Source organism: Vulpes lagopus, chromosome 2 (genome assembly GCF_018345385.1).
Source record: "Vulpes lagopus strain Blue_001 chromosome 2, ASM1834538v1, whole genome shotgun sequence".
Lineage (NCBI taxonomy): Eukaryota > Metazoa > Chordata > Mammalia > Carnivora > Canidae > Vulpes > Vulpes lagopus.
In genome coordinates, this window is record NC_054825.1 from 55,051,656 (window position 1) to 55,064,373 (window position 12,718).

The 12,718-nt window shown below is 32.4% G+C and overlaps 1 protein-coding gene across 1 annotated transcript in view; it reads left to right on the forward strand.

The window, feature by feature from the left end:
* The window catches only part of VPS13C (vacuolar protein sorting 13 homolog C), a 172,667-nt gene that overhangs the window by 71,402 nt on the left and 88,547 nt on the right, over window positions 1–12,718 (forward strand). Inside the window, exons 26-34 of the mRNA XM_041745716.1 lie at window positions 1,380–1,533; window positions 3,365–3,444; window positions 4,861–4,920; window positions 6,114–6,273; window positions 7,011–7,127; window positions 8,023–8,126; window positions 8,334–8,501; window positions 8,956–9,260; window positions 11,135–11,282. Of these exons, the coding sequence (XP_041601650.1) occupies window positions 1,380–1,533; window positions 3,365–3,444; window positions 4,861–4,920; window positions 6,114–6,273; window positions 7,011–7,127; window positions 8,023–8,126; window positions 8,334–8,501; window positions 8,956–9,260; window positions 11,135–11,282 (1,296 nt within the window). The remainder of the gene's footprint in view (window positions 1–1,379; window positions 1,534–3,364; window positions 3,445–4,860; window positions 4,921–6,113; window positions 6,274–7,010; window positions 7,128–8,022; window positions 8,127–8,333; window positions 8,502–8,955; window positions 9,261–11,134; window positions 11,283–12,718) is intronic.

Consider the following 12,718-nt stretch of genomic DNA (forward strand, 5'->3'; position numbering starts at 1 on the left):
AAATCATTGATTTTCTGAAAAATAACTTTCGTATAACAACTCTGCACTGAATATCTTATTATACTGTCTTATTTCTATTTTTCAGATAACATGCCTAGTTTTTCTTAAGAATCTATCACTGCCAATAATGTCATTTTTGCTTTTTTTTTTTCAGTATTTACATTGTTCAGACTATTATTGCTGTCTAACAGGTTATCTCAGTACATGATAGCTCAAAACAACTGTTTTATTTTGCTCGGAGTATTATGGGTTAGGAATTGTGGAAGGGCCCAGCTTAGCAATTTTTAAAAAAATATTTTTATTTATTTATTATTTGAGAGAGAGCGAGTGAGAGAGTACACAAGTGGGTGCGGGAGCAGGGGAGAGGGAGAAGCTGATTCCCTGCTGAGCAGGGAAGCCTGACATGGGGCTTGATCACAGGACCCTGATATAATGACTTGAGTTGAAAACAGATGCATAACTGACTGAGCCACCCAGGCGCCCCTCAGCTTAGTAATTTTTGTGTATAGTCTTGCATGTGGTGGCAGTCAGATTTACTAGAGCTACAGTAACCTGAAGTCTCAGAGGGTCTCAGAAGTATCTCCCTCATGAGGCTAGCACTTGATACTGGCCATTGGGTGGGAGCTTAGTTTGGACTATTTGAAATACCTACCCCTGGCCTCCTGAACATGGCAGTCTCTGGGTAGTTGAACTCTTTACATGACAGCTAGCTTCCCCTCAGTGTGCATTCCTAGGAAGTTTAATGGACCTGTTTTATCATTGGAAGTTATAGTGTTGCTTTCTCTGCAGTCTATTGATTGAAGTAGTCACAAGCCTGTTGAAATTTAAAGATTGTAAGACAAAGGTCTCCATTTCTTGATGAAGTATCAAAGAACTTTCATGTTTTAAAAAATGCCACATAAATGTTTTGTTGATTGACTGAATATCCTGGCTTTCATATCCAGAATAAATTTAAGTGGTACTGTAGTAGTGGATAGCCTGTCTTAACTTTTTACTTTAATGGGAATGCTTTTTTAAAAATCAACAAACATGATTTACATGTGATGATAGGTTTAAACATGATAGGTTTAAACATTAAAACATGATAGGTTTAAGGGAAAATATATTGAGTAAGGATCCATACTTTTCTATTTCTACTAAATTAAAAAAAAGTAAAATGATAATTGATGTAAAATTATATGATTTTTATATAGATGTAGTTGTATTCTGAATAATAGAATATAAGGTTGTAATTTCCAGTGATAGTAAATAACTTTATGGGAGTAAGGAAGTATGAGAAAGTTTTGTTATTATGATGATATATGTATAAAGAAAAATTTTGTTTTTAAGCATGGTTGAAAAATTTATCAAGGTTTTATTGTCTCTCCTGATTCTTTTAGGTGGTTATGGAATTTACCAAACAACAAAAAGAAGAAGATACAATTCTAGTGTTTAATGTTACTCATTTAGGAACAGAGGCTACAGTGAGAACATTTGATATAACTGTGGTATCTTATTTAAAGAAAATCAGCTTAGATTACCATGAAATTCAAGGTAATAGTCATAAAAATAGAAACAATGGTTAATAAATATCCTATCACTGAGTATCTGAAACCTGTGTATATAATAATATTTATAATAATAGCTAGCACTGTTCTAAGAATTTTATAAATAACTTATTTAACCCTTATGGTAATGTTATATCTCCAATTTACATATGAAGAAACTAAGGTATAAATTGATTATATAATTTAACTAAGGTCACACTGCCGGTTAGTGGCTAAACCATAATTAAAACCCTGGAATTCTGGCCTTGCGTTTGTATTCTTAACTACTATGACCTACTGTCTCAGTCCATATAAATCTCCTTTATAAAGACAATGTTGTTCCTATTTTACAAAGAAAGATTAAATAAGGAGAGATTAAGTGGTTTATTCAAGTCAATGGCATCTTATGAATGCTAAAATGTAGAATTTATATCTGATTTTATAATATTAAATTCCTTGTTCAAGACTATTGAATTGTATTTATATATCAGAAGCAGTACCAGGTTATAAAAATTAGAATGGGGGATAAAATTCATTATTTTAGAAGCTCTTATACTTTATTTATTTCTGTGTGCATCTTATGTGCTCATTGGGTATTTGAGGAATGATGGAATGGGTGAATCTATAGTAATTACGTAATATTTGCCTAATATTTTAGTCAAATCTAAAGTCCTATTTTTGTTATTTTTTTAACAGTAGAAACTAAAACATCTCGGTTTAGAAGAAAAATGTTTTATATGTTAGTTTCTGTAAGCACTGTGTTTGGATGGAGTTTACATTACTGTCTTGAAGGAAAAATGTAAAAAAAATTGCTAGCTGTTTTTCCCTTTAGGGAAGGTTATGACCTTGAAGGTAAAGTGAAAATTCTGAGATTTCTCAGGAGCAGGAGTTATAGAATTGCAAGTAATAAAAGATGGATAAAATGGTATGTAGATCACTTCTCCATCTGCAGCTTTTTGAGGCAGTTCCTTGCTATGTCTATGTGAAAGACATAGAGGACATATAGTAGTATACTTACAGTTTTTAAATTAAAAGAAATTTTGCAACTCCTCACCCTTAGAAAAATACTGTCTTTTCTAATAAGCATGTTCTCTTAGCCTAAACAAAGGAAAATTATTTAAATTTCTTTAATATGAATTAAATATTTGTTCTTAGAATTTTATAGCTCAGTAAGATATTACATATTTTTGTAGTTCAGTTTTGTTACGTAGTTGAGAAAGCTGAGGTTGAATATTTCCTAGTAAGGATAGAGATGAACTAGAATTCATTTTTCTTAATTCTTAAATTTAGTTCTTAATTCTTAACTTAAACTTAATTCTTAATCTTTCTACTGCCATACAAATGCACATATGTCCTTAAAAATATCTAGAGAGGTGTTTATTAGTTTTGAACACAGATATAGGGATCCTTGGGTGGCGCGGTGGTTTAGCGCCTGCCTTTGGCCCAGGGCGCGATCCTGGAGACCTGGGATCGAATCCCACGTCGGGCTCCCGGTACATGGAGCCTGCTTCTCCCTCTGCCTATGTCTCTGCCAATCTCTCTCTCTCTGTCTGACTATAATAAATAAATAAAAATTAAAAAAAAACACAGATATAAAATCAAATGAAAATAAATATGCATGTTTTAAAGTAAGTTGAATGCTAAACCTAAGGTCAGTATTTAGATTGGTTTATTTATTCACCATCGGTGACCTTAGTATTAAATAACCACGAAATATGTGTGGATAGTTTTCTAAAGTTTAATTAACAACATTTTTTAGAAATAAAAAGACATAGAAAATTCCAGTCTTAAAAAAAGAGCAGTTTATTTGAGACACTTTTTCTTTTTCTTTAATCTAGGATCCAGAAAGAAGCCCCTTCACTTGATTAGCTCTTCTGATAAACCTGGGTTAGATCTCTTAAAAGTAGAATATGTTAAGGTAAGGGCCATAAAATATTTACATATTTATCATATACTCTTAACTGTCCTTTGGAAGAAAAAAAGGGAAGAAAAAAAGATGACAGCAGATTACTAAATGCTCTAGATGTTTGTCATAGGTTTTAATCACAGGGATATCCACTGTTTCTCCTTCCATTTCTGTGTTACACTTTCTCTTTCACTTAAGTACAAGACAAGGACCATTAAAAAGCCACCAGCTCTTTGTCTCCAAAGATGGAACCTTGAGATGAAGTAGGATGCACTCTTACCTCTTGGGGCATATTCACCTGCCTACATTCATTGTACATGTTGGTGACATTTGGCTAAATATCCTTCATCAAAAGGGATAAAGTCAAATTTGATTGGGTTCAGAAGAGAACTGCCAGGATTGGGAAGGGACTCAAAAAGATCACATGAGAAACGCTGAAGGAAGTAATGATATTTAGCTTCATTCAAGATTAGTTGATTTGTTTAATCATTCAACTATTTATTGAATATCTTTTTAAGTTTTGTTAGGCACTTGGGATACAGGGATGAATAACATTCCCTATATTCAAGGAAATTATGGACTTGTGGGAAGATAAGTAGATAATAATTAAAATATAATGTAATTGATTCTCTCACAAAGAAAAGCATAAAGTTTTATTGCAGTAAAGAGGCACTGTGGGGCACCTGGGTAGCTCAGTCCGTTAGGTGTCCATTAGCCTTCAGCTTGGGCCACAATCTCTGGGTCCTGGGATAGAGCTCCAAGTCAGGCTCCTGGCTTGGTGGGGAGTCTACTCCTCCTTCTCCCTCTGCCCTTCCCCCCAACTCATGCTCGCTCTCTCTCTCTCCTTCTCTCTCTCTCAAATAAATAAGTAGAATCTTAAAAAAAAAAAAAAGGCTGCAGAGAAACTGCCCTATTCAGGAGGCTTCTCACAAGAGGTAAAACTGAATTTACTGTGGATATTCCCAAGAGACAGAACTTGAACCAATAGATAATTATGTTGGGAGATAGGTTTTTGACTTAGTATGAAGACCTAATTAAATCAATATTCTCTAAAGATCAAATTTGTAAATAAATGAGGATTCTTTACTGGAGAGAGCCTAACATAGACTTTCTAAAGATATAAAGGGATTCAAGGATTAGGTGATGGATGGGCTAGATGACCTTTAAGCCTTCTAGCCTTCAGAGTTTATAATTCTGGTCTCTAGCTAGAAGTAAATGCTGCCATAGTCTTACATATTTGAAGAGGAGAACAAACTTGCACAATTGTAATAAATAATTTGAATGTAACTTCAAAACAATGACAATAAAATTAATCATATAATGTACATAAAATAACAGTTCTGAATATAAAAAATAAAGATCATAAATAAGTGATTTGTTTACTTTGGTTTTAAATCCTTCTTTAGAACTCTTGTTCCCTTTTTTTAGGCTGATAAGAATGGACCTAGTTTTCAAACTACTTTTGAAAAAACTGAACAAACACTTAAGGTAAGAAATTTTGTTAAAAGAATATAACTTATTTGAAAATAACTTACTGTGCAAAGATCCAGTATTCTTTTAGAAATAATGACTGGGTAATTTGATGAAATAACCAATAAAAGTTATAAATTAATCTCATAGATACCTACCATGCTCTATATTTATCGTTGAGTATTAATAGAGCTGGTGTTTTAACTTTCTGTGGCACATCTTGATTATTTCTTATAAAGGGAATGCTATACATGATGGGACTTTGATTTACAAAGAAACAAGAGGATTTTAATCAAACTATACCCTGCTATTTAAGGGAGGACCAAGAAAGTACATGAAATACAAGGAGAGATATTGAGTACTTCTGGAGCCACACTAACATAGTCACATAGAAGGAGAGGGGATAAAAAGTAGTTGTGGATTACATTAAAAAGAAAATCAGAGATAGGAATTTTAGGTTACACTTTTGAGAGCTGGGAAAGTCTGTTGAATATTGTGAGCCTTTTTATAACTTTTTTATATCCACTTAGTGCTTTGAGGCAATAAAAGCAAAATTCTTTTATGTAAGCAAAGTTTTTTTTTTTTTTTTAATTTTCATTTGCTATTAGAAAACCACATATTCCTGAAAGCAATTTTTGTTGTTGTCTAGCTTTCTGGAGTCCTAGTTTTAAAAAATTAACTTTTTTCCTAAAAGATATATTATCTATTTAAATGATAGGACCTTTATTGTGGTTTTAGAAGATCATTTAGTAACTGAGAACTCACTTATAATTTTACTCCTTATATTTAAATCTCATGAATATCACATTTGAAATCATTTCTTGACCTAGTATCAACACATGGTGATTTTGGAGCTTCATGATCTAACTTACATGTTATGTAATCGTAATAAAGAGTCCATTGAAGATCTAAAAACATGATGAATATTGAGATGGCCATGACAAGCGTATTATAGGCTCCATGATAATTATGCTGCGAAATGGAGTAATTAGGTTACTTTAATATTTGTAGGAACTCTCAGTGTGTGTAAGTGTGATTTACTCTCCATATATATGTTAAGGAGTCTGGGCTATGAAACTTGATCTTCTCTCTCTTTCTTCCAAGCTATAGAAGCTATGATGTAAGCCTAGCTAGAAGTCGTTCAGGTCCATCATGGAAATTATAGGTATAGTTGGCCTGGAAAACTAATTTTCTTTATAAAAAATTTCTAGGTGGCTTTTTCATCTTTAAATCTGTTACTGCAAACACAAGCTCTCCTGTCTTCTATTAATTATCTGACAACCATAATCCCATCTGATGACCAAAGAAGTGATACCAAAGAAGTGCAAATTTCAGATGAAAAGCAACAAAAAAATTTAGCTCTGCAGAAAGGTATGGAAAACATTTTATTTGTTGTTAACAAGCATATTAGAATTCTAGAGGTAAATGGAGAATCTTAAAGACCATTTAGTTCAGTCTTTTGAGTGCCATTTCCTCCACTTCTGTCCTTTTCTTCAAACAAAATAATATTTGGTAACTGCCATATAAAGCAGAGGTAACTAATACTGTTGCTTTAAAAAAAAATACCTGTTTTTGTTCTTTGAGGATGGGAGGGATGCTTTAGGTGGATAATAGGGAAGAAAACTTATATTTACATTGAGTTCTTCCTCCCCTACAATGGCTCCTGAACTCCATGGAGGGTTATCTTCCCTTCTATCATACAAATAAGGAAGTAAGGCCCAGAGACATGAGAGTAGCAGTGCAGAAATAGTATTTAGTTGGCCAAGAGCCTAGACTTTGGATCAGAAACAATTCAGTTTGAATCCTGCCTCTGCGACTTAAATTATGTGACCATAGACAGTTATTTAACTTCTTTGAATTTCAGTGTTCTTAATGTTATTTATTTTATGTTTTTTTCTTGTTTTTAAATTATAAATGTAACATCCCAATATGAAAAATTCAAACTGTACAGAATATATAAAACAAAAAAATATTTGAAATTTTTAAGAACTTGAGAATTTTATAATTTTTTAAGACAGGACTGTGGATCACTTAATCTAAGGAAGAAACCTTAATAGAGTTTGAATTACTAGAATCCCATGTAATAGAATGCTTTGTTTTATTTTTAGCGATTGTATCCTCTAAAGATAGGGACATTATTGACTTCAGGCTGTTTGCCAAATTGAATGCTTTCTGTGTCACTGTTTGTGATGAGAAGAACAATATTGCTGAAATCAAGATTCAAGGTAAAAGTTCTCATGCTATTAAAAATTGTTTAAAAGATAGCTTTTTAAAAAATGTTAAAGAATATATAAATGTAGGGTTCTGAGCTGTGAAAACTGTTTTTTTTTTTGGGTAATTTTTTTAATGACATTATTGAACTGCATGTTTTCTTTGCTCTTTGGGATGTAGATGCTGTTCAGAATCTGACCTTCAAATTGAAACACACATGTTAGTGTTTTGAATCTTTCTGAGAGTCATCTCAGAGGTGAAAAGAGATACTAATTAATGTCCATGTAGGGATACTATTGATGGGCTGGGATAAATGTCAATCCAGAATTGAGGTTAAGATCTGTGAATATGCTTTATCTTGGCACAAATGCAAAACAACTTTATAATGAAGAAAAAATCTATGAGCCCATTATGTTCTTTTATGCAAAATCTGCTAAAACGAATCTGACTCTGTCTTTACCAGCTCATTGTGATATGATAAACATAAAGAATATGTTTAATGAAATTCTTGAATAAGTTTAAGAGAAAAAAATTACAGGTTTTTTTTTGTTGTTGTTCTTTTCAAGCTGGCAGTGTATCTATAGTGAATTTGATTCATGAAATTTAGAGCTTCTGTGTAAATAAGATATAAAAGATTTCCTAAAATCCCAAGAAAATCAATTTGTATTAGGTGTAATTTTTTCAAAAGGTTGAAACTTTAGGTAATTGACTTATAATGAATTTGTAGGTTTTATTGTTTATAACACTAAAATTATGCAATATTGCCACTTATTTATCAGTTGGGAGTTCAAATATAGCTAAATTTTTAAAAATATCACCCCCAAATAAAATTACACAATGAAAAGAAACCTCTTAAGATCTTATTATGATAGGTCTTTAGAAATTATAATAATGTAATTTTTTTTTCAGGTCTTGATTCTTCTCTTTCTCTTCAGTCAAAAAAGCAGTCACTATTTGCCAGACTGGAAAATATTATTGTCACAGATGTGGATCCTAAGACAGTCCATAAAAAAGTAGGTGTCATAAATAGATAGCTAATTATTTTTTGATAATTGAATATGAAATTCTGTTTTTAAATGTATTTTAAGAAATATTAATGAAATATATTTTGATGCACAAATGTTTCTAGAATGATTGTAAATTTGAGCCTTTTAAATGGGAAATGGACTTTATTTTGTCGTTATTCTCTTGGACAGTACATTCAAATCTCTGCTTTTCAGGCTGTATCAATAATGGGAAATGAAGTTTTTCATTTTAACTTGGATTTGTATCCGGATGCTACTGAGGGAGAGTACTATACTGACATGTCCAAAGTGGATGGTGTTGTATCACTGAATGTTGGCTGTATTCAGATTGTCTATCTTCATAAATTCCTCATGTCACTTCTGGTAAAAAAAATCTCTATTTGTATATTGATTTTTCAACTTAGAAATAAGTCTGGTAGTTATGATTGCAGATCTCATAAACTTTGGATTTTAGTATGAGCATTGTTTTGATTATAGATAGTGTAGAGATCAAAACCTCTTTAATAGTTGAAATCTGAGTCATTTAATGATTTTTGTCTAGAACTGGAAATAGTTTTGCCAGGACATAGCCAAATATTCAAGTGAAAAAACATACTGAAATGATTTTTTTAACTGTCTTTAGCTAAATTACTTTAGCCCTTATCAAGTAGCTCATAAATATAGATGGATGATTGGTGATTCCTTTCTAATTCTAGATAAATAAGACTCAATTGAAAGTTATGTACAGGAAAAAATTATGCATAGATGAAGAAAAAGATTGCATTATTAATGATGTGCTTGTTATCTCTTTTTCTCCTTTTATACTTTGTGTCCGCAGAATTTCCTGAGCAATTTCCAGACAGCCAAAGAGGCTCTAAGTGCTGCTACTGCTCAGGCTGCAGAAAAGGCTGCCAGAAGTGTGAAAGATCTTGCCCAGAGGAGTTTTCGTGTTTCTGTCAATATTGATCTGAAAGCACCAGTTATAGTCATCCCACAGTCTTCCATTTCCGCTAATGCAGTAGTGGTCGATCTTGGGCTAATTAGAGTTCAAAATCAGTTTAGTCTGGTGTCTGGGGAAGACTGTTTAAACCCTCCAGTAATTGATAGAATGGATGTACAGCTAACAAAGCTCAAGCTCTCTAGGTATACTTTCTTTCAATAATTATGGATTTAAGTATGATTTAATGATTTCCACGAAATTTTATGTCCATTGAAATTCATACCCACAGTGTTTCTGCTGTACAGAATACTTTATTTTTTAATCAGCTTTTTATTATGAAAAATTTCAAACTTACAGAAAAATTCCAAAAATATTACCACGGATACACTTAAGAGTCCTTCACCTAGGCTTACCAGTTATTTACATTTGCTTTAACTTTTAAGTATATGCATATTATTATCATTTAAAGCATCTTTTTAATTTAATTTTTCCAGTTGAGATGAAATTGACATATTATCTTAGTTTCAGTTGTATAAAATGATTTGATATTTGTGTATACTGTGAAATGATCACCACCATAAGTCTAGTTAACATTTGTCACCATACATAGTTACAGTTCTTTTTCTTGTGATAACTTTTAGATCTACCCTCTTAGCAACTTTTTTTTTTAAAGATTTTATTTATGTATTCATGAGAGACACAGAGAGAGGCAGAGACATAGGCAGAGGGAGAAACAGGCCCCTCACAAGGAGCCCAATGCAGGACTCAATCTCAGATCCCAGGATTACGTCCTGAGCTGAAGGCAGAAGCTCAACCACTGAGCCACCCAGGTGTTCCTCTCTTAGCAACTTTTAAATATACAATACTATATTATTAACTAGTCACCTTGCTATACATTATATTCCCAGAACTTATTTTTTTAATTGAAAGTTAAAATATTTTTTGCTGAACCTTTTGAGTATAGACATCTTAACCCTTTGCTCTAAAAGCTTTAGTGTGTGTCTCCTAAGAACAAGAACCTGCATCCTCTTATATAACCATAATGTAATTTTTAATTCTGAAAATTCAACACTGATTTAGCAGTAATATCTAATGTATAGTCAATATTCATATTTTACCAGTTATTCCAATAGTATCCGTTATAGTCATTTTCCCCTTGATCCAGGATCACATATGGCATTTAATTGTGTCCTGTACTCCTGAGGGAGTTTTCTGTATTGATAGTTACTTGCTCTGGAATAGTTCTTCAGCCTTTCTTAGTCTTTCATGATGATGATAGTTCTGAAGAGTACAGTCTAGTTGTTTCATGGAATGTCTCTCAGTTTGGTTTTGTCTGAGTGATTCCTCATTATTTAATTGAGCTTAAATATTTTTGGCAGAATACTATGTAAGTAATGATGTATCTGAGTTCCCACCTGATGAACATGAAAGTCTATACATAGTCAATTTTAAAGTAATTTTCTACCCCAAGGACAATTAATTATCCTAAATAAAAAGGAAAAATATAAGGCAAGTCCAGCAAATATTCCCAGAGAAGAGCTTTATCAAATTCTTTTTTTTTAAGATTTTATTTATTCATAAGAGACACAGAGAGAGAGAGAGAGGCAGAAACATAGGCAGAGGGAGAAGCAGGCTCCTTGCAGGGAGCCCGATATGGGACTTGATCCTGGAATCTCTGGATCAGGCCCTGAGCAGAAGGCAGACGGATAGATGCTCAACCACTGAGCCACCCAGGCATCCCTTATCAGACTCTTTAGAAAATGCTAACTGTTCATCTTGCCATTTTTTAAAAATCATATCAATGCATGTATTAACCCTTGAACAGCTGTATTTGATGATTTCCCCCATATACAATATGAATTTCTTTAAAAAATTTAATCCATGTGTGACCTGCTATTTGAAGAAGGTTTTCTTGCTGGCTAATTGTACATCATGTATTTTAATCTGTCCCTAAAGTGAATTATTGATCGAGATTAGAAAATACTTAAATAGCACTATTTCAAATCAGTGTTTAGAGCAGCAGCTTTTGATTTTGTTTCTTTTTAATGATAGGTTGCATTTTCTTGTTTTTCATTAGGACAGTGATCCAGCCGGGTACCTCCCATCTTGATATTCAGCTCTTGCACCCAATTAACTTGGAATTTTCTGTAAATCGGAATCTAGCTGCATCTTGGTATCACAGAGTGCCTGTTGTAGAAATTAAAGGACATCTTGAGTCAATGAATGTAAGTATATGAGTGAAAAAAACTCGTTACTGAAATTTTAGGTTCTGTAGACTTTCTTAGCATAAACCTATTCTGATATGTCGAATTTTTTACTGATTGGTGTACAGAAAATTTCAGTGAGATGTTATCCGAAAAGATGTTTATTATTTAGTGGAATTTAATCTTCAGTTAAGTGTCATTTAACATTTATGTATATATGTATAATTGACCATAACATATATTAGTTTTGGGTATATAACATAGTAATTTAACATTTATATACATTACAAAATAGTCACCACAATGTCTGTTATCATCTGTCACCTTACAAAATTAATATATTAGTGACTGTATTTTCCATACTGTATATTACATCCTCATGACTAATTTATAAGTGGAAGTTTGCACTTACTAATCCCTTTCACCCATTTCATATCCCTAATCCCCCTTCCCCTCTGGGAACCACCAATCTTTTTATCTATGAGTCTGATTTTTGTTTTGTTTTTTAGATTCTACATATAAATAAAATCATGCTGATTTCTGTATTTGTCTTTCCCTGACTTACATCGTTAGGCATAAGTGTTATTGTTTTCTTTGGGAAGATAAGCAGTAGTGGAATTGCTCTATCACATGGTAGCTCTAGTTTTTATTTTTTAGGAACCTCCATACTATTTTCCATAATTGCTATACCAGTTTATATTCCTATCCATAGGACCTGTGGGTTCCCATTGCTTCTTTTCCTTGCCAGTACTAGTTGTTTCTTGTCTTTTGGGTAATAGCTATTCTGAGAAGTGTGAAGTGATATCTAATTGTGGTTTTAATTTGCATTTCCCTGATGATAAGTGATGTTTGAACTTCTTTTCATGTGCTTGTTGGTCAATTCTGTGTCTCTTGGAAGAATGTCTATTCAGCTCTTCTGCCTATTTCTTAACCAGATTTTTTTTTTTTATTACTGAGTTGTATGAGTTCTTTATATATTTTATATATTTTGGATATTTAACTGCTTATTAGATACATGATTTGCAGATATCTTTTCCCTTTTCATGAAGGGAAAATGAATTTCAAATGAAAGGTTACCTTTTCATTTTACTGATAAATTTTGTATTTTTGGTGCAGAAGCCTTTTAGGGGATGTAGTTCCAATTGGTTACTTTTCCTTTTGTTGCCTTGCCTTTAGAGTTAGATCTAAGGAAAAGTCTTTAAGACTGTTGTTAAGGAGCTTAACAACTATACTTTTTGTTTTTTTGTTTTTTAGGTCTCACATTCAAGACTTTCATCCATTTGAGTTAGTTTTTTTTTATATAATATAAGAAAATGGTCCAGTTTTATTCATTTACATGTAGCAGTCCAGTTTTCCTGTCATCATTTATTAAAATAGACTGTCCCTTCCCTACAATATATACTCTTGCTTCCATTTTATAAAGTAGTTGGCTGCATTTACGTAGGTTTATTTCTGGA